At 37.5% G+C, this 24,264-nt stretch overlaps 1 protein-coding gene across 1 annotated transcript in view; it reads left to right on the plus strand.

Moving 5' to 3' along the window:
- NRROS (negative regulator of reactive oxygen species) overlaps positions 1–18,005 on the plus strand; it is a 146,334-nt gene extending 128,329 nt beyond the window's left edge. The window contains exon 3 of the mRNA XM_044070124.1: positions 15,898–18,005. Within this exon, the coding sequence (XP_043926059.1) occupies positions 15,898–17,871 (1,974 nt within the window). The 3' untranslated portion in view covers positions 17,872–18,005. The remainder of the gene's footprint in view (positions 1–15,897) is intronic.
- The last annotated feature ends 6,259 nt before the right edge of the window (positions 18,006–24,264 follow it).

Here is a 24,264-nt window from a genome sequence, read left to right on the forward strand (position 1 = left end):
TATATGCAGAAACTGTTTAACAGTCTAGTGAATGATATACCTTAACTGCAATTTTATGTGGGTCTGTAGCATTCAGTGTGTCATTTAACCATGTTTTTCTATACAAATGTACCAATTATAAGATACAGACCATAATAGTTGTCAAATATCATATAGTTTCTAATATTGTTCAATGACTGTTTACCAGATGAATGTTTTTATCCTTTTCCTGTACTGAACCTGCTTTGAGGGCTTCATGAATAATTGTGGCTGCTTATGTATTTGTTTGGGCATTTGTGATTGAACTACCTACTAAGGGTTTTTGTTTCTTCTCTGTCTTTGCTTGCTGTCTTGTTTTATTTTGTCTGCTTCAGCACGCCAACTGGCCTATGCTCCAATACGAGTTAAGAACCCACCTGGCAACCAAGGACCCTTCCCAACTTAACAGCTGTCTCAGTACCCAATAAATGTTCCCCTGTGTTCTTCCACGAAAGGAAGGAAGAAAGTATGTGTTTACCTCACACTGGCTGTATAGCTTATTTGTAGTACCCTTATTCCATATTGTTTGTAATTAAAAGCTTCTTAGCCAGGTCAGCCAGCAGCCATACCCCCTCTGTACCCTGTAGTTTAAATACAACTGCTGTCTGCCTTTTACAACCTCCCATAGGTGTACTGAGCGTCCTATCTAGCCCTAGACTATCCTTCTCCAGACAATACTACTGAGTAATACAAGTCCCTGCCCACTAGGTGGCACGCTTATCCAGTCCTTATCTTTTGACTATCCCAACATCTCAGGAATACCTTATTCTACAGACTACTGTCGTCACCTTGTTACTATCATTTTTTCTTACACCTCATGTCTTGCTGTAATCTCCCACTATCCTCCTGTAAATTCTTCCACTCTACTTCTCATTTATTCTTCATCTATCCCAACCTAACTTACCTTATCAGTCAGCATTCCACTGATTGTTCTCCTTGCCTGTTTCACTCATTTGTCTCTACCTGCTCCATTCACCCTGCGGCTCAATCCGCTCCCCTATCCTGCCCCCAATTCTCACCCACACCCAGTGGTCCTACATTTATTCCTCTAGAACCACACCCCATCATATCTGCTCCAATCCAGTAGATCATCTCATTATCACTCCCAACCCTCCTTGTCACATCACATCACCTATTATTACCTCACCCCCCATCCCTCCTTCTTACATCACCTCACCTATTGACTTATCTCCTAACCTGTTCACATTACCTTACTTCCCATTCTTCTTCCACTTTACAATCTTATACAATGGCTTTATTAACCACCCCACACCAAATACAAATATTACTCTTAGTGTCACTCTTTCCTCCTCTAGCTATTGCCTATCTGCTAACCTCCTAGGAACAACCATTATATCCCTCCCTTCCCTTCCTCTCCAAACATACTTCAACACCACCACTAGCTATCTCCCAAAACTTCATAAACATCACATCCAAACCCTGCTACCTACAAGCCAAATATCATAGACTAGCAAACATTAAGTATACCAATCTAAATATTAGAAAATTACTTGACTATTATTGTAAGCCTCGCTACCTTATAAATAGAATATACCGCCACCCCTTACTTGACGGGGACATTCATCCTAACCCCGGCTCAAACAATACCCTTCCTACTGAAAAGTGTAACACTAGCAACAGTAATAGCCAAGCCCTTACTAAACCTTCTAAATCACTCTATATAGTTCATCTCAATATATGTAGCATTAATAATAAAATTGCCCACCTTCACGCCCTCCTAGATGTCCACCTATTTGACATCCTATGTTTATCCGAAACATGGCTAAAACCTACAATTAAAGACAATGAAGTTACCCCACCTGGTTATAATATTCTTAGACTAGACCACACAGCCAAAAAGGTAGGAAGGGTAGCAATCCTTTATAAAGCAGAGCTACAAGTCAGCACTGCAAACCTTAAACCACCTTCAGACAATAATGCTGAAATCCGCATTTCTAAATTTCAAGTCAACTCACGTAAATCCATATACATCATCTGTACCTACCTTCCTCCAGGAAATAACATTAATACCCTTGAACATATCCTTAACTGGCTTTTTATTAATCTCCCACAAGAAACTATAGCCCTAGGAAACTTTAATATCGACAGGAAGTCGTGTAGTAATGCACACCCTACCACCCATGTTAACCTATATGGCTTCTCACAACCTATTAGCTCCCCTACCAGAATTAATAAACCCAATAACAAAGAAAGTACCTTAGATTGGATTCTGACTAATACTCATCATCAAACATATAAAGTAGGAACCCTCCCATTTAACCTAAGTGACCATTCACTAACTTACATTATCAGACATAAAACCCAACCTAACTTACCCAAAGACTTTCAGGAGAATGCGCACCAATAAGCATTGTAACTCTGAACTTTTCCAAACAGAACTCAGACACTGTAATTGGTCACCACTAACGTCAAGCCCACTAAATGATGCTGTGGCATACTTTAATTTGACATTTTTAGACATTCTTGAACAACACGCCCCAATTTGCGCTGTTAGAAATAAAACTAAACCTGCCCCTTGGCTCTCAAACGCTACTAGGCAAAAAATCCTTCTTAGAAACAAATCCTGGGCTGAATGGTGTACTACTAAGGATCTTACAGATCTCCAAACCTTTAGACAACTTAGGAATAATACAAAAAAGCCATCCTCTCAGAAAAAAAAAAGACTTTTACTTCCAACTACAGCAAACTTACCAAAAGAAACCACAAAAGTTTTGGACTAGCATCAACAAACTACAATACCCAGGTCAATCTATCACACCTAACCCACAAGGCTCTAACCCTGAAAACCCCACATATACTGCGAATGCCTTCAATTCTTTCTTCACAGATGCCATCCAAACTCTTGCTAGTCAACTATCTCCAGATACCTCAAATCTGCCTACATCTACTTCAAGCCCACCTCCATCATTTCAGTTACAACCAGTTTCTACTTCCTTTATTTGCTCCCTTCTCCAAAAACTAAAACCTACCACCCCCTCAGCTGACCATCTCTTAGCAGAATACCTGCAAAAAGGCCATAGCCTATCCCATCTATATTCTTGTTAACCGAACCATAAGTGAAGGAACTATCGCATCTATCTGGAAAATTTCTCATATCATCCCACTACATAAAGGTGGGAACTTTTATGACTATTCTAACTACCGTCCTATAGCTCTACTATCTCCCCTAGCAAAAATAATGGAAAAATGTATCCATAAGCAACTACTTAACCACCTACTCCAAAATAACTTACTTGCCAACTGTCAACATGGATTTAGACCATTCCACAGTACTACCACTGTCCTGCTATCCTTCACAGACTGCATAAAAAAAAACGTAACAACAATATTCTTTCCTCTGTAGTCTTCATTGATTTATGTAAAGCTTTCGATATGGTCAATCATCAGCTCCTTATAAAGATACCGAAATCTCTTTCACTTGATCCTCTAGCAATAAATTGGCTGTCAATCTTACTTAGACAATAGACAACAGGCTGTACTATGGGACAATAAACTATCTATTCACCTTCCCATTTCCCTTGGTGTTTCTCAGGGCTCCTTATTAGGCCCACTCCTATTTTCCATCTTTATTAATGACCTTCACTCTGCAATTCCTCACACCACCTGTAGTCAATACGCAGACGACTCAACAATAATTTGTTCAGCTACTTCTCCAACTGAACAATAGTCCCTTACCCAAAATGCATTCAATACAGTAGAACAATGGTTGTTAAACTGCTGCCTCCTCCTAAACCCCCAAAAAACTAAACTTTTACTGTTCACTCCAACCCAAAAGTCCAGCCCAATACATTTCTCACTCATATCTAATAATGGCACTCTCATATCTCCCAAACCAACCACCAAACTCTTAGGGATAACAATAGATAGCAACCTTAACTTTGATACTCATATAAACAGCACAGTAAAAGCAGTCAACAAAAAATTAGGGTCCCTCTATAGAATCAAACCCTTTCTTACTCCAGTAGCCAGGACCTCTATAGCCAGAACTCACTTAATCTCCACTCTACTCTATGCTTCACCTATCTACACTGTTCTTCTTTCGGCTTTTCCCGGATAGGGGTTGCCAAAGCAGAACTCTGGTCCGCTAATGATTGGTGGTAGATTTTTTACGGGTGCCGAGGTGCCAGCTCGATGCTCAACCTTCAACGAAGGCACTCCCATTTTATGCATGTCTTTTGAACATCACTCGACCACGGGGAGGACATGCAGACTCCTATCTACATTAATCTTTCTAAAAACAACCTAAACAAACTGGCAATCTGCTATAATAATATTGCTAGATTTGCAACTACCTCTCCTTTTAGAACTCATCACTGTCTTAATCTAAAGCAATTAGGATGGCTAGAATTTCTAAACCAGGTTCAATCTCACCAGCTTGCTGTAGCCCATAAGAGCCTATATTAAACCACCAACACTCCAATACTCACTAGCCTCATTACCCCTTACAACAATCTTAAGAATTTACGCTCCTCAAACAAACTGTTTATAACTACTTGCAGATACAAGAACTTGTCAGGAGACTCACTCTTCTCTAATACTGTTGGAAAGCACTGGGATCTTCTACTCACTGAACTCGTATCTCTGTCTTCATTAACTCTTTTTAAACAGAATCTAAAAATATTCCTCAATACTCATTGGTTATGCCCTTGTACTAACCCTGACTTTCTTCCTTTATACTAATGAATACTCTTCACCTTTATAGACTTATCCTTAAAAAAACAAAAGACTATGGCATGACAATTTAAATATATGTATATATGTATAAAGTAACATCGCTTGTATATTACCTATTATTGTTTGTGTTATGCTCATGATTTGTACTGTATTTTTTTTATTATCAACAGCTGTTTAAGATTGCACTGTTGCAACTTTCTATATTGTCTTTCATATCTGTCTTGGAGCTTTTCTCCCTGGGCCTCTACTGAAAATGGACATATATCCAGTTAGACTAGCCTGGTCAACAAATGTAAAATAAATAAAATAAAAAAAATAAACACTATGCTGTTTAAAAGTGTTTTAAACCTAACAGTTGCCAAATTGTGATTATTTAACATGTTATTAGAACAAAGTTTTATATAGTATTTTTCTTATGTTTTTAGCACCATGGAATTGTTATTTGATGTGATTTTTTTGAAGTTTGAGTTATATGATTTGTTTCTTTATAATAACATTGTTTGCTTATTAATACTCTTTAAGATTTTAAGTTTTTTTTTTGCTAACCAGAAGTTGCAATTCTATATAACTGGGTTGTTTTTGTGATGTCACTTGGTTCTGATGACATCTTTAATTAGACGAAAGCACTTAACTGTTTAATAAAATGGGTTTTAAGTTTAGGCATTTTATTGATTTATTTTTACTGTAATTACATTACTAGCACCTTAATTTTTGGTTACTGCCAAGTTTTACATGCTGAGGACATACCAATGTCTATATGAATTTTAATGCTCCAATATTGAAATAGGAGTATATATATCTTACTCAATGAAGACGACATAAAAAATCCCAAACTGTTGAAAAATAAAAAAGAAATGTGGCAAAATATATTGAGAAATCACACAAAATAAAATAATGCACAGGATTATCAGCCCTATTTGTCATAACAGCAAACCTACCAACACCCCATACTGAAGGCATCTCTGGACTCAACATTATCACTTATGCCTAGCAAAACCACCCAAATTATCTTCAGCTGCAATACTAATCCTAATCCTACATATAAACTAACATTAAACCTCTCTAATCTTGACTAAGTGCAATTTGAAAAAAAACAGAAACCTTGTTCATGATCTCAGTCCAAACCAAAAATGTAATCAAAATGTCACTGACTGACATCTGCTACACAAACAACATTCAGTCAAATTGTTTTGATTCAAAGCTAAATGGTCACTTCAATGTTTAGGGATGAAAATCCAAAGATATTAAGCATCTACCACATTTATACTTTTGGAACAGTCACAAACATGACATCCATCACAATCAAAAAATATTATTTCAGAATTAGACAACTGAATGCTGGTAAAGATTAAGTACCATATATATATATATATATATATATATATATATATATATATATATATATATATATGCACACACACACACACACACACACACACACACACACACACACATATATATATATATAAATAATGTGTGTGTGTGTGTGTGTGTGTGTGTGTGTGTGTGTGTGTGTGTGTGTGTATATATATATACATATATATATATATATATATATATATATATATATATATATATATATATTTATATACACACACACACACACACACACACACACACACACACACACACACACACATATATATATATATATATATATATATATATATATATATATATATATATATCACATATATGCCCTTGTGTAAGTCTATAAATTCCACTTAATCAGTGTGCCCAATGATAGAAATAATACCTTCAAATGAGAGGCAAGCAATGGCAAAAGAGTTTGTTTCTAGGTGGTTGAAGACAGTCTAGATTACTCCATTCCTCTGCTATACTAACTAGGTGGAGAGTAACTCTTTGAGGAGAGATGCATATATGATTTTGCAACCATTTGCCAATATCCCTAAAAATTTTGTGTGTGTTTTTATGTGTGTGTATATTTATATATGATTGTTATATGCATTTATGCAATGTATGTGTTGGCTGCAAATGGTACTTTTATTCATTATCAATCTGAGTCATGCTGCTCTAAACTATGCCTAAGATACAAAGTAAAACACCACAATGCATATGATAAAATAAACTAAAATCCAACAAAATTATTACACTGGTAGCCACAAACAAAAACAAGCTGGGAATCATTAAAATCAAAACCGTTTATTAAACAAAGTGAATTAAGTGCTTCCGTCCTCCAAAACTTAGGACTTCATCAGAATTCACCATATTAAATTAAAAGCATGCTTAAATAGTGAAAACTATTCCATAATTAACCCAACCCAGAAAATTTAAAGGGACAATACACGTAAAAAACCTTACCGATTAAAAAAGAACTAGTATAATAAATATCATTACTTGTGATTTTTCAATAGCAGTCCAAATAACACCAAAGAATACCTTATGTTTTTTAAAAAATAACAATACGTAATACCTAACATAAAAATGTATACTTATTGAAAGACGTGATCTCATATTTAAAAACGGTTGGAGGGAGATTTTAATTGTTAATACCAGGGTGAGTCTGCATTTAATTTAAACTGCCATATAGATTCCCTTTCATCCAGTTTATTTTTCATGTTTCCACCTCTCGGGGTCCATTTAACCTGCTTTACAATTGCAAAATGAAAGCTTTTAAAATGTGGGCAATTTAAAGTATGCCTGAATAAGGCATTGTTATCATTTTCCCTATTAATTTGATCTAAGTGTTCATAGATTATTTTCCTTAGGCACCTTTCAGTTTTGCCCACATAAAATGCTGGACAACTCACAGACAAACAGCAAGATAAACAATATTTCTTGTTTGACAACTCTAGAAAACTGTACATGAGACTTTAAATGATTTTTAGTTAAACTGTTGACTTCTAAAATGTGGGGCATTGTGCGCATGCCCCACACTTAAATGTTCACCTCCTGTTTGCAATGCTTCTTCAAATTGAGTATCAAGGGTAATTCTCTGTTCTAAAAGGTATTCTTCCACAAATTAATCTATCCTTTGATCACTTATGTGAATCTCACTGACTGAAGAGACAGAATTAACTTCCTTATCAATAAATAAATCAAACATGGCCTTAGAGTAACCCACAGTGCCTTATTCAGGCAATCTTTAAATTGCCCACATTTTAAAAGCTTTCATCTTGCAATTTTAGAGCAGGTTAAAGGAAACACGGGAAGAAGAGATTTGAAAAATAAACTGGAGAAAAGGGAAGCTATCTGGTAGTTTAAAATTAAATGCACAGAATTACTCTGGTATTAATAGTAAAATCTACCTCCAACCATTTTTAAATATGAAATCACATGTCTTTTAATAAGTATACATTTTTATACAGTTATACAATGCATATTGTTATTTTTAAATAAATGTTAAGGTATTCTTTGGTGCTATTTGGACTCCAGTTGAAAAATCACAAGATATTATATTTATTACCCTAGTTCTTTTTAATGGACAAGGCCTTTTTAAGTGTACTGTCCCTTTACATTTTCGGAGGTTACTTATGGAACAGTTTTCACTATTTAAGTATGCTTTTAATTTAATAAAGTGAATTCTGACGAAGTTCTAAGTTTTGAAGGATAAAACCACTTAATTCATGTTGTATAATAAATGGTTTTAGTTTTAATAATTTCCAGCCCATATTCATCTGTGGCTGCCAATGCAATAATTTTCTTGTTTTTCAGATACAAAGTAGACATAATAGTGATCAAATTAAGGTTATAACACATTCAAGACAATTAGTGCAAAACTGATAAAATATAGTCATAAGGGCACTGATATTTATTCATGAAAGGCTATACCATAATGCTGTCCTTCTGCCAATAGCAGAGATGATGGCCTTTGCAGTTTAGACTAGTGAGGAAATGATTTGCATGACAGTAAACAACCAGGTTTGAAGATATCAAGCAGAAGGAAGACTTTATTAAGGACAAGATCTAGCATTTGCAAATATCCTCACCACATATGTTAATTCCCCAAAGCAGGTTGGTCAGTTAGCTTGACCGTGTGAAAATAGTTGCAAAGACAATAAGATTATCAGCTCATTACCTTGTCTCTTAATTGAACACGGCACTGTCAGACCTGACTATACTAGTGTTCACTCTAGCCACCCATACATTGTGTTACTATGTACAAAAAGGTACCCTCCTACAGTCAGACACTGCAGACACCCACAGATGCAGCCAATCAGAACAGTCTCCCAGGCATTCACACACATACACACACAAACATATACACACACGCACACACACACACACACACACACACACACACACACACACACACACACACTCACACACACACACACACACACACACACACACACACACACACACGCACACATGAACAGAAATTAATGCAACCTCATTCATGCCCTACAGACATGTACACACATGTCCACACATGCAAACACACACCTATAGCCACGTCTTCACTGAGCTTACATTCATCGCAGTTACTACCACAGGAGTGAATAGGTGACTGTCGTGGATTTACAGTGGTCACTTTTCCTCCAAGAATAAAGTTTCACTCTTTGAGCAAATGTTATGCCACAGACATTTCTCAGGCTGTGTACATGGCTTTTTACCCATAAACTGTATAACCAGCATAGAGCTTCATACATGAGAACAGACTCCTGTCTGAGGCCCTCATGGGAATCATTCAGTAGTACAATGGTGTCTGAAGATTAGAGAAATGCATAAACTTTTTGAGTTAAGATTTTGACATCAGGCTAAGCATTTCTGAATCCGAAGGAAGGATTTGACATAATATGCTCTTTCAAAGTAAACTAAAGCTGTGCTGCATCTTTCTAACAGAATAACATTAAAAATGTGTGCAATTTCATTATTATAGTTAGAAATTATTCTGGCATTAAAAAGTTAATGATTTCTTATATTTTGTTACATTGATGAATGATTCTAAAGACATACATTTTCAGATCAACCCAGACCACTTCTTTATTTAAAGTATATCTTTCCTGTTTCGTACATTTTGATTAAAAGAGGAACTTCCCTTTAAATCACATTTACTGTTCTCTTTGGACATTCAATAAATTTGTCATAGGTAGAGGCATTGCATAATTTTCTGAACTTATTAATTCAGCTGAATGGAAATTAGCAGTTGTACTTATTCACAAAAATAAGAAAGTGGCACTAGTTTCTATATTTCAAGGTCCAGCTAAGCTTCCTCAACAGAATACTTTATACAACACACTTATTCATGTAATTTAATTTTATCCTTGTATTTTTTTCAAGGCTAAGTCTCTAAACTTTCACAATGATACAACACCTAAACAGTCAGGGTAAATTTTAAATACACTTGACAATCATTATGTTTAAGAATGAAATCCTATCAGCAAAACAAAAAAGAATCATAAATCATCAAGCGACTTGGGAATAGCCAAGACAGTAGACATGCACAATGACTTGTAGTATTGGTTACCTACTTAAAATATAAGAAATACCAACTCGATACAGAAAACAAAATGCTTTAAAGTTACTTTAGTTTCTTTAAAAGCACCAGATAAAAAAAAAAAAAAAACAAACAAACAAAAACACAATAAAAAGTAACCAAGTTTGACAATTCAATGGATAACCAGTATAAATATGCTGGGGTACTGAGATACAGTCCTGTAAACTTAGTACCATCAAGGTAAGGTATGTGTGCCATTCTACATATACATGAAATATGAATATGTTTTTTTGTTAGAGATGTAGAATATATTGATCTATAGGGCTGGGGAATAAGTTTCCCCTAGCCTACAGTAGAAGACAAAATGCACATCTAACCTCAGTTGCCAGTGCATTCAGGGCTTGTTTTCTGAAAATATTTAGATGAGTTCTCAGATCTGATGCTGCTGGCAGAATGCTGACAATTTAATGGATATGTCTGGAAAAGTGATGATAAACTCTCTGTAAGGATCATGAGAGGGTAGGGAGGTAATAAACAAAATACTGTGTACTCTTGTTCACATATCTATTTTTATACCTGTGTGTGTGTGTGTGTGTGTGTGTGTGTGTGTGTGTGTGTGTGTGTGTGTGTGTGTGTGTGTGTGTACAGAAAGACAGAGAGATGATAAAAAAGAGAACATACCAATAAAGACCTTCTTAATGATAGCATCATAAAATGATTCAGTCTGAGCATATATTTAATTTTAACATGAAAATCACTCTTACATACTCCTAGGGATGTCAGATACGTGTTACTTTAAGCATATTGTAATAGAAAATAGCACCTTTTCAAAGGTACCATGCTGACTTATAACATGTAGAAAACCATTGTCCCGGTCCCCTTCAATAAACACATCACACCAAATTACATTTAACGACCTTTATTAAATTTCATAACAGCTTTGTTCACCAAATTCATTAATTAGAACTATTCATAATATAATTGATTCTAAACACAGCATAACATCCTTGTAATGTTAATCAGGGCAGTGTACCTACTCACCCTGCCCCAGTAAGCAGCACCCATACCTCTGCTTGCTTACTTTACTTATGAAGCACTATCCTTGTAATGTTAATCAGGGCAGTGTACCTACTCACCCTGCCCAACAACCAGGGTCCATACCTCTGCTCGCTTACTTATAAAACAGCGTACCATCACACTTCATACACCATTCATTGAATTACCTTCCACCAAATATGCAGCATCCTTACCTCAGCTTGCTTATCTATTCAGCAAGCTTTTTCCAGCTGCTCATTTTCCTTTTCCCAGATCCTTGAAATGAACATCCAGAAACCAGAGGGGGAACAGAAGAGGGCAAGCCTGTCCCTCTTCTCTGACCCTCCAATCCACCAATGAAAAGAGGGAGGGTGGGTGGGTAACAAGTTCACGCCAAACTGTGATTGCTTAACCCAGCTGCACTAGACTAAACCTCTTAAGTCCATCCCCATTCTTATCTCAATTCCTCACAACCGTCTCTGTCTCCACTTAACCCTTTCACCTCTCCAGCCCACTTAACTCCCCCTAACATCAACCTAACCCCCCCCCCCCCCCATGAAGATGTCCTGGGACAACTTAGTTTGTTGCCAAACTTCATTTAGTGTAACATGCACTCCATATTCAGTACCAGCTATGTTTTCCCCGTTTCCCCTCAGATCATCAAAAGCTTCAGTACATTCCCATGCATACATTTCAGTCATTTTCCATAACAGATGAGTTTTAACAAGTCTCTAAAACCTCATCACAGATGAGGTTTCACAGCCTCATTTGAACAGATGTTTATATCTTTATAGAGCTATAAAATAAAGAATGAAATAAGGATTGATCAGCAAAATCATCTCTGGACTTGTAACATTATTTCTCTTTCTTTTGTTAGGACATGGTTGCTTCATTTAAAAAAAAAAACTAAAAGCATATGTGTAGTCAGTGTTGACTGCTCAGTGAATATTCAAATATTCATAATTAGAAGTAACAAATTAAGTTCTTTTAAGCACTGTTCTTGGAATCTGCCTATGCTACCTCTGCATCGCAAAGCATGCAAACAGTTACACACTCTGTTATAGTTTTCTATATTAATATCCATGTAAATAGCAACTCAAGGCATATTGAACCAGTCATGTTTTGAGCCTTTTTTCAAAATTAAAATTTTTTGCTCAAGACAAATTCCTTGTTTAGTAGATAGGCAGAAAAATTTCCTTTCTGTCTAAAAAAAATCACCATTTCACAGCAAGTTAGAAAAGTTGAGGCAGAGAAAGAGCAATCTATTCAAAATGTTCCTTCCTGAGGCAGCAATGGGTGCTATACATGGACTACTAATGGAATCAGTAGAAGCAGGAATGGGATCAGTCCAGCTGCTTGAGCCTAAGCTGCTCACATTGTATCATCTTGCAATCAGGGACTTGAGTGGTTGTCCGCTTGTTTAATCAGCTGTTTGCACTTGAACTTGAATAGGAGTTCAGCCACACAGTGGCTGCACAGACTTCCCATGTCCTAATAGAGGAAAGGAATAGAAGTGGTCATGAGCTAGGTACATGGGGAAGGGGAGCAGGAAGGGTGATGTTAGGTTTAGGGAGCAAGACAGGAAGTGTGTCTTGATGGGTAACTTTAGGTTTAGGGAGGAAAACAAGGATGTTTAGGTTTAGGGAGATATTGTGAACGTTGGGGCTAGGGAGAGGGAAGAGAATTCCATTGTATGTCTAGGAAGTGAGTTTGAATTTAATGTTTGGGGAGGGGGATTTTAGGTTTAGGGACTGATCAAGACTTTACTGTTAGGGAGGGGAAGGGTTTTTAGGTTTAGATTGCAGTCATGGACTTTACATTTAGGGTAGGGGAAGAGGATTTTAGTTTAGGTAGCAACTGGGAATTCAGTGAGAAATTATGTTTAAGGGGTGGAAAGGGATTTTAGGTTTAAGGAAGGATGGGGACTTTAGGGTTAGGGACTGGATGGGAGTTGTTAGGGTTAGGAACAGGGTTCTAATAGGGCTAGAAAACATTAAGGAAATTAGAGCAATTGTTGAAATGAGTTACCAGCAGCGAGGACATGTATCTTGCTCGACTGGGTCTCAAACACATGTACACCCAGTAGAAGCAGTATGATATGGAAAATGTCTGTTAGAAATCTACGAAAGAACAAAAGGTTCCTAACAACGTTTCCAGAAACTGATATTCATAATAAGAGGCCAAATGATCTGTCTGTCTCTCTCTTTGTTTCTTGCTGGAACCATAGAAAAGAAAAACATTTTCAACCATTTAATTAGACTCCTTTACTTCACATTTTCATAAGTGTCCTTCATTGTCAAAACTAATCCACCATACTGAGACTACTCTTAACTACAGGCATTGTTACTTTATTTGTATTTAAAAGTATATTTAACAAACATGTGTTTAATTTAAAGAGATACTCCTCTGTCACTGGCTGTCTTACTAAGATTTTGATAAAGGAAGGGAGTAATACATAGTATGTTGAAAATTTGGCATGGAAATGTTAAGAAATTAGAAAGTTTCACAGTCAGTTTGCAAAACTCTATTTTTAGACATAATTGCATAAAGATAGTTATGCCACATTACATGAAGACCGACAGATGGTATGTTGAAAAGTTGTATGAAAATGTTAAGACAATTTGTTTAATCTTCAGTTGCAAAATGACGACTGTATTTTGCATTTCACATAGGGATATAGAGCATAGATGTGTTTCTCATTAAAGAAACAAGGCAGTCATGATGATTACCATGGTTTAGGGGGATGATAATAAGTTTATCTGCAGTAGGACGGTATTAGCTGGAGTTGGGGGGGGGGGGGTAGTACCTGCAATAGCAGGGTGTCATTTGAATGCCAGTGATCCATTTTGTAGTTTGCAAACATGACAGTATCAATTCAAAGGTGAGTTATATTGTACCAGTAGCTGAATGCTACATCTTTATGACCAATTATTTTCAGCTCGGTAAGGAACCAAAGAATACAATGCCATACACTGTTGTGTCATAACTGAAGTAGTTTAGAAATATGAGGTGTGAATTCACTGAAAAAAAGCACTCCATAGCTAGCAGCTGATGCAGAATGTGGTATCTCATGTATTTTCACATGCCAGGATGTATGTTCTTGATCTTACTTCAAGAAAGATCATAAAGCTGTGAGTTCTTTCCCCACAGTAAGATCTTAAATTAATGTTTCTATGCTAGTACTACAATTAGCTTGGGGTTTGTGCTTCACTTCTGAACATTGTATGCTTAGCCAATGTCCTAGCTGCCTGAGTGGCATTTCAGGTGGATATTAAATATCATGTGGCGCTTAACAAAAAAAGAGCTGAAAAGTTTTCTTAGTGGCCTAGGCTAATTTTCCTGGTGACTGTAAATACCACAATATATCTCCCTTCAGACTAGACCGTAGGCTTAAAGAGCTGTACTAAGTGACCAAATATATGATGTTTCTGTTTATGATGAGTGTGTGTGTGTATATACATATATATATATATATATATATATATATATATATATATATATATATATATATACATTAACATATTAATACATACACATATACCGACACACACACACACACACACACACACACACACACACACACACACACACACACACACACACACACACACACACACAAATGCATACATTTATTGGATGCAATGCACTTTGTAGTGTTAATTTGCAAGGCTCTGCACAGCTTGAGTCCAAGCTGCTAAAATGTTTGTTTTTCATGACACTGACTAGTTTTGTAATCTTGGCAAAGAATGTGCAGTTCATTGATCCTTATTCAGATAAGGAGCAGGCTAGGCATTTATCCCTAGTGATCAGATATCGTGGCTAATCCTTAGCAGAAATAAAAAATGTATAATTGCAATACGTTCACATTTTCTGAGGCTTATAATTGTTAAAGTGAAATATTTTTTTTAAACATTATTTTAAAAATATGAGCAGAATTGCTCTCTGGGCTTGAAGAATGTATATATTTATCAAGATTACATAAACATTGTCAGTAACCTTTCCTTGGAAGCTGTTCCTCTACCCAGTGACAGTACTGGGGCACAGTCATATTAAGGTTGTGAATGTTTTACAATCATCTTTATTTCAGTTTTGAAATTAAAAGTGGAAGAAATGTATATTGTTAATTTCAGCACAGAACACTATTCAAGAAATATATGATCATTATGTTTTCATTTAATGAATAATATTTGGCATATTCAACATCAAAGGCCAATGAAGCTTCTTCAATAAAGGAATTAATCAGTTGTAGGATCTTTTACAAATCTGTCAAAACACTCTTTACTGCATCCATGATATTAAAAAAAATCCATTAGTTATAAGAACTGCGGTTGTTGTTGCTGTGTCTTTCGGCTTATCCTGGTTAGGGGTCACCACAGCGGAACGCCAGTCCACTAATGTTTGGTAGTGGATTTTTACGTGCCGAGTTACCAGCCCTGATGCACAACCTTCAACAAAGGCACGCCTATTCATGCATGCCACCACACAGAAGACGCTCTAGCTGAGAATTGAACAGGACAACGTCTTGCTGTGAGGCGACAACTCTACCGCAGCACCACTACCGCGGGTCAGTTATAAGAACTGCAGTAAGTTATGAAATTCATGTACTTTTGTTTTTGTCACTTCACAAGTGACTCATGGGCTTAGTCAGATTTGCCGATAAAATTTTATGGCATTCTGTTAGCAAAATAATAATTTTTTTCATTTATTGTTCTTATAAAAATAATGGATTTTTTTATTTTTTTTTTCAGATTGAAGAAACTGCTGTCTGTAGTACGTCTGGGCTGGATACTGTGCCTCCTGACCTTCCCCAACATATTAGGGGGCTTGTTTTGAATCGAAGCATCATTAAATCTTTGAAAAGCAACTCCTTACTGCTCTATTCTGATCTTGAAGACTTAAATCTGAGTGAGAACGAAATAGAAATGGTAGAAATGGGTGCCTTCCATAAACAAAAAAGACTACAGAAGCTAAGATTAAATGACAACGCACTTCATTTAAACTATCAATCTGCTGCCAATGCTCTACAGGATCTTTCTTCCTTAAGACTATTGGATCTATCGGGGAACAAGCTAAGTGAAGATATGGTGATGTACTTGCTGCAAAAGCCATTACCTTCCTTGGAAACTTTATCATTAAGCAGAAACATAATCATGAGACTAGAACATTCAACATTTGAAGGTCTTTCTCATCTGAAAGAACTAAATCTGGAGAAAAACTATATCTATGAGATTGAAGAAGGAACATTTGATGACCTCAAAGCACTTTTGCAGCTGAACTTAGCATATAACTATATATCCTGTATAGTACAATTCAGCCTAGTTCAGCTTAAGATGCTGAATATCAGCTTTAATATCATTGAGTGGTTTTTGACAGCTGAAACTGATGAGAGATTTGAACTAGAAATATTAGACCTCTCTCATAATAAGCTTCTGTTTTTTCCAGTACTGCCTAAGTATAACCGTTTGAGATCACTTCTGCTTACAGACAATGAAATAAGCTTTTATGGTAGATTTGCTGTTAACTCCTCATCTCAACCCAGTAAAGTAACATTTATCCAAATCATAAACAATGTGACCAACATCACAACTGTTGATCTGTGGGATGAAGCTGATTTAGGAAATATGTCTTCCCTGATTTCTTTGGATATGAGCCACAATCAAATACGATATCTTCCTGAAAATTTCCTGAGTCGGATGACTTCCCTCACACACTTGAACCTAGGCCAAAACTGTTTGGAGGAGTTTCTCATAGCAGATACTGAGCCACCCTTTACTTTGATTGAGCTGGACCTGAGCCAGAACAACTTATCAGAAATTGAGGTTAATGTAACCACTAACAGTATACTTCCTCATCTTAGTGCACTAAATTTCAGCAAAAATATGTTAGGGAATATTCCTGCAGACATTTTTTCCCTAATGCAGAACATCACTACAATAGACTTGAGCCATAACAATATAAAGGTTTGTCCAGTGCAAATGTTAGACAGCTGGTCGCATCAAAGTAAACCTGTGATTAGAAACTGTGTTGTATTCCAAAACATACATTCTTTAAGAAACCTCTATTTGTCAAACTGTAGACTGGAGCCATTGCCTCGTGGTGCTTTCAGAGGAACATCATTAACATACCTAGACCTATCTGACAATCATGGAGCTATTGCAAACATGAGTCCACTACAAGAAATTTCTCTGACTCTTCAGTGCTTATCTCTTCGCAACACCTGGCTATCTAACCACATGTCTAAAATTGACTTCTCTGAATTTCAACAGCTGAAAGAATTAGATTTATCAAAGAATTCTTTGATTGCCATTCCTAATGGTTTGCATAAGCTAAGAAAATTAGACTTGCGGACTAACCTTCTGGTTTCTCTTCAGCAGGATGTGATACAAAAGCTTCGCCAAAGCCTTCACCATCTTTATCTCAGTGACAATCCTTATGACTGCTGTTTGTTTAGTTGGTGGGATGAACTCAGTAAAATCAATGTTCCTGATAAGGATTTAATGAGCTGTAACTACTCAACACAATTTTTTAGTGTAACAAGACTTCCACCGTCAGTTGTTTATGACTGTAAATGGAGAGGAGATAATCTGGTGTTTATGTATTTAATTCTTGCCCTACCTACCTGCTTGACTGCTGTTGTTGGGTTCACTGTGTTTTTTCTTACATTTAAGCAACATCTTTTCAAAATAGTAAAACGCAAGTGTATGGTGTCAGCTTCATACTGATAAGCAAAATTCTCCATCCTTCTCAGATGAAAAGAAGATGTAAGCCCAAAAAGAGGATGCAACACAACAGTCGGTAAATTGTGTTCCTGATGGTATAAATTAATAAATTTTGATTTAATCTTGATGCACCATGATAAAACTGACTCATTTATGGCTGTTGTGTCATGGGAGTTAAGGGATGCAAAATAATATCCTGCATTGCAATACAAAATAATTCAGAAATCTGCAATGATACTGCAGGAAACAGAACACTTGGCATACTACAAGTTGTTTGTTACTTTATTTTTATTTCATTATTTACTAATCTCCAAATGCTATGTTCTCGAGTCTAGTTTTCTACACAACATATGAAAAAATAATACAACAAATGCATTAAAAATATAAGTATGTGAACATCAAATAGGAAAATCCAACTCAAACAAAACCATTGCTCCTTGCATAGACATTGCAGTAGGTTACATGCATTTATAGCCATAACACTGCTAGTTTCCAATACAGGTGATTTAATTCAAATGAAGCATAGAACAGTATTAAGGGGATGTAGAAGAACAGGAAATGTACAGTTTCAAGGTATATAAGAGACCTTGTAAAACTAGCCCAGTTTGAGTTAACAGACAAATATTCCTTGAGCCTTCTTAGAAATGTTCAAAGATATTTAGGATGCCTTATAAAATACACCCAGTGTTTTTTTTAAGATACAAGAATTTCTTGACACAGACAAAAAAGCTATGATCTCTGCTAGATTTAAGCACAAGAAAGGAAACTGCCCTAGACTGTTGTACCTGTAACAGAAAAACATTTAGAAAGAAAGGAGTTGTCATAATGGTAAACACACAAGCAATTAATTGGCTGCAGTGTTTTAGTGAAGAATTTAAAAGAATGAATATGCACTAGTGGCAGTCACTATTAAGATTTGGTAGTAGATGACTAATCATACACTATGTGCATCACAAGGAAACACTGCTGGCATTCAAGTGAAGTCTACAAAGAAGAAAGCAATCAGGTCATGTCAGACTTCAGCAAAAAATGGAAAAACATCTTGGTCAAGATTTGGGTCCCACAAGTTAGTGCCAAGAGATTCCCTTCTATTCAGTAGCTCACACCACTGTAGAAACTCAGCAATATTATCAAAAGCCAGCACATGCTCTCATTCTTTAAGCAAATCACTCACACTATCCTGAGGGGATATTGTGTAACACCTTTCATATGTAACTTATAGTTTTTAAATTATTAAAAGGAAAGCAGTACTCATCCAGCAGTCCATTTGTACACATAGAAACTGCAGCACTTCAAACTTTAGTCTGAAAAACACAAACAAGAGAAACCCAAAAGGATGAAAAAAGAGAGAGAAATCCAATTCTTGTAATGTGAATGCTTTGTATTCATTAACTGTCAGCACCCTCTGTTCTGGAAGATGAGTTAAAAAACAGTATAGCTATAAACATTTATTAAAAGACCTGCTTTTCAGCACTCAATCAGTGTCAATGTAACTAGCCCTAATATCACTTAACCTCAGTACTATACAGATAATGACTAGTGGAACTGTTATGAAAAAGAATATTTCTGTTGTTTCAAAATAAGAAATGCCTGACGTACACTCGAAGTTGACCATGCACCATATACCATACAGCATAGACCACAAATAATACCGTATACATTTAGTATTACATCTGTAACAGTTTTTTCTCTTACTACTGCTAAGTGAAAATGAAGGCATATAGCCATGGACTAGATGTTGCTTTTTTGCCTGTGTGGTTGTGTACTATGAATGAGTTTGCTGGAAGGTTTCCCATGTTACTGCTTTCAGTGGCTACCATCACTATTGTCACTAGTGGGATTATGATAGAGAGAAATTCAGTGCCGCTGTTGGTGAATGGCTCTGGCTGTTGAACACCACAACAATGCAAAATCATGTTGTGGAGAAAGCAACAGGCAGTAAACACGCTACATACAGTAGCACGATCATAATGAAGACCAACCTCAGACTCGTCTGGGCAATGAAAATATGTTTTCAGCAGGTTGAATGACTTTCTGTGTTTGGAAGAGAATGGTGTCAAAGTGCTGTGCAAAAGCCCCTTAGGGATTATGGACTGGTGTGGATAGCCAGAGTTCAATTGGATTGCCTGCATCACCTGGAAAACAAAACTGGGAGGGGACACATAACAAGAGGAGTGTGATTACTCAATACTGTCTATACCACTCTATTGGCAATGAACTACCTATGGTTAGGAGTATTGAAATGCTTTGTACTTATCAACCCGCTGACCATGACAGATCCTACCATGCAGGAAGAGCTGGCAGAATGAGCTCTTGTGCCAAATATAGGAATCATGGGCACTGCCAGGATGCTAGATTGACACACTTGTGATGCTACCCCATGTGACCTGGTAGCTGATGGAAATGTAGCCTTTCCTCTTCTGGTACTACATTCCCCATGGTCCAAATGTGGCTGTAATGGCATTAGAAGAGAAATCTATCACACCAAGTACCTCAGGAAATTGTCCCATCCTACATGGTACTGAATTAGTCATGAGGTGATACTGGCAAATAAATGTACTGATTCACATGGGCCATGAGAATGTCGAAGAACTGCTGAAGTATCTTCATGGTAGAAGCCTATGAAATACCCAACATGTCCCCTGTTTATCTCTGGAAGGTGTATGTGGCAAATATAGTGAGAGCTATATATACCTTGGTATCTGCAGGTAACAGAAGGCCATGCATCAGGTCTATATTAAAATACCAAAACCTCACTTACGCGAATACCTAAATGCCGACACATAAATAGAGAAATGCGAAAACACTGAACATCCTGAAGCACAAAATTCGAAATATCGAATTGCCCTAGTTGGCCAACCCCACCGCCTGCTACAAACTACCTACCCAAACAAAATAAATAATCCACACTTCCCCATATCTACACTTCACCCATGTATCCCATATCCTAATCAAACATTCACTACACACAAATGTATCAACACCCATCAACGTGAAAAGTATAATTTACTTATACATTCAGCTACGCAACTATATTACCATGCAAACACTTAACATAACCCTAATTCTAACCCTAAAGTAAAGGTTGCATGTATTACTATGTATGCACTTACCTTAAACTGCACCCTAACCCTAAGGTCCGTATCTATTGCACATTTATGTTAGAGAGCTATACCAGATAAGGGCCAACTATGACAATTCGATATTTTGAATTTCACGCTTCAGGACGTTTGGTGTTTTCACAGTTCGCTATTTATGTGTCGGCATTTAGGTATTCGCGTAAGTGAGGTTTCGCTATTTTGATATAGACCCCATGTATCCTCCCACTCCCTGTCTGTAGCCATACAAACTCACCCATGCCTGTACTATATCCCTGTTCACTGTAAATATATCCTGGATTTCTTGGCCAGTAAAGTTTAAATGCATCAGCCTTTGCCTTTATCTCCTTCTTCTGGGTCGGCGACCACTGTTTTTACTGGATTGTGGCACAGCAGAGACAAGTACTTCAGAATGTGAAATAACTAAGCTAACAGCAAAATCAAGCACCTGTGCACATTACAAAGTAGCTGGATAAAGTGGAATTCAGTTTTTCTATCCCATGTGCACACTGTTTAAATGTGAATAAAAAAAGACTATGAATCCCACAAAGGCAGGAAAAGCTCTTAACCTGCATACAACAGTCCCAGATTTTTCACATATTCATCATTTATATGTCATCATTCCTTCATTTGTATGGTATTTTTTCAAACTGTTTCGGACAGCTCTATCTAAGCAGATTGGATGTCTCTAAATCACGCCATAGCTCTGCTGTGGCATAACCAGCACAATTTCCTGCTAAGTCTAAGCACAACTATTATGACTACCACTCTAATACTCTACAGCTAGAGAAATAATGCTTATAGCCAAGATGCAAAACAGAAGCGGGGGGGGGGGTGGTATTTTCATGGAGGTCTGGGTGAGTAAACATTAGTGCTTAAGAGATACCTACAATCACAGAAACTTACAAAAATACAAATACAAAATCTAAAAAATAAATAAATAACACAGTAAACCACACATAACAAAAGCACTCAGGTCACTCCAAGGCAAGTACAAATATGACTCAGTCATTGTCCTTGCTGGTGTGAATGACCTGAGACGTACCTCCCTGGACTACATGAAAAGAGACATAAAGGAGCTCTCTGAGCATGTAGCCCAGGCCAGTATGACCCTGACCTTGAGTAGCATCTTACCCTCACGAAGAATGATGCCACAATATGAAGACAAGATGATCAATTTCAACAATTGGCTTAAGTACTGGTGTCATTCAAAGGGGATCCAATACCTGTCAGCTTGGGATGATATGCTCGACAAGCCACGATGCTTCACTAGGGACGGCTTGCACCTGTCACCCCTGGGCTTTCGGATATTGGCAAAGGCTCTTGCTAGCCCCATAGTGCCTTTTTTAGGCAAGGCTCAAAAGACAAACCCACCTCCATAGGTATTACAAGGGATAAGAAACTAAGAGTAATGCTACTCAATGCCAGAAGTCTAAACCTCAAGATGCACGCACTCTAAACTCTCCTTAGCATGGAGAACATCGATATCTGTGCAGTAACAGAAACCTGGTTCAGGGATCCCGAGAGCACCCCAGCACTACCAGGTTATACCTCATACCATTCTTTTCGGCCCCAAAACTTGGACCGAACCACAAAAGGAGGGGGAATATCGATATTCATCAAAGATACCCACAACTCCAGGTTGGTGGCAAAGCACGAAGGATCAGAGACTATCCATGTGCAACTAACAGTGGGTAAAACTGCCTTCTAGTTTATAGCCTGCTACAGACCACCCTCCCAAACCCAGGAACCCCACTCGGCCTTTCTGAGAACACTGGAAAATATGAAGGTCTCTCCAAACACCATTATATTGGGCGACTTCAACTACCCAAACATAGACTGGGAGCATTACTCTAGCTCCAACACCCTAGCCCAAAGGTTCCTAGAATTTATAAACTCAAATGCTATGGAACAACTTGTTACCACTCCCACAAGAGGGGAAAATATACTGGACCTGATCATCACCAACATGGGGACTCTATGCTCCAGACCAGAAGTGTATCCCTCACTGGTAAGATCAGACCATAAACTAATCTCACTGGATATTCACATCCCGACCCCACCCCCTGCCCAGAAAACCACAGTGAAAAACTTCTCTAAAGCAAATTTTACACTCCTCAAAACCGGCCTGTGGAAAATACGGCCCAGACCGCAGAATCCTTTATAAACGCATTCTATGAATACCTTCAGGAATGCATGGATCATGCGATTCCAAATAAAACCAAGACCCAATCCTCCAAAGGCAGACGTCCTGTCTGGTGGACCCCAGCCATAAACAAACTATACAATAGAAGGAGGAAGCTGCTAAATGATAGAGCAAAATCCCAAAAAGGGAAGGCATCACTGATCAGTATTAGCAAAAAACTACGGGCACTCATAAAATTGTCTAAGGCCAGCTTCGAGAGAAAAATTGCACAGGACACTAAGGATAATCACAAGGCTTTCTTTAGTTATGTTAGGAACCTGGGTGGTAATTCCCAGATATACTCAGAATTAGTCCAAAATGACAAAAAATACACTGAACCCACAGACATTGCCAGCATCCTAGCTGACAGGTTCAGCGCAAACTCCCCCCCCTCCCCACCAAAAGGGCAAATATCTATCCCAGCAGAGTGCTCACCCCCTGACATCTCAGATACTCAGGTAAGAGCCGCCCTCTCCAAAGCAAAAAACACAGCATCAATGGGACCAGACGGTGTCCCGGGCTGCGTCCTACATGAACTCCAAGAAGAGCTAAACCCAAACATAAAACTACTGTTCAATCTCAGCCTTACTACAGGATATGTGCCCAAAGAGTGGCGTACAGCAACAGTGGTCCCTCTCCATAAAGGTGGTGCCTCAACAGCTCCTGGAAACTATCGCCCCATAAGCCTGACTAGCTCGGTCTGCAAAGCTATGGAAAGGATCATCATGAACCTCATAAATAAAGATATTGGGGACCTACAGACACTGTTCGGCTTTGTTAAGGGCAGATCCTGCCTCTTAAACCTGGTTGATTTCTTTGAAACAGTCACCAAGGCAATTGACGAGGGGAAGGTTGTCCACACAGCCTACCTGGACCTCGCAAAAGCCTTCGATACAATACCCCACTCGGGCATTATAGATAAGCTCACCAGCTTAAATATAAACCCCTATGTCACTAGATGGATTGCAAACTGGCTCAAGGACAAAACCCACATGGTTAGAATTGCTGGAGCCATGTCAGACTCCAAACCAGTTACAAGTGGTGTCCCACAAGGCTCAGTCCTGGGACCTCTCTTGTTCAGTATATATTTCTCGGAGGTACAGGCCAACACGG

Source organism: Protopterus annectens, chromosome 4.part1 (genome assembly GCF_019279795.1).
Source record: "Protopterus annectens isolate FY-2018-M chromosome 4.part1, PAN1.0, whole genome shotgun sequence".
NCBI classification, from domain to species: domain Eukaryota; kingdom Metazoa; phylum Chordata; order Ceratodontiformes; family Protopteridae; genus Protopterus; species Protopterus annectens.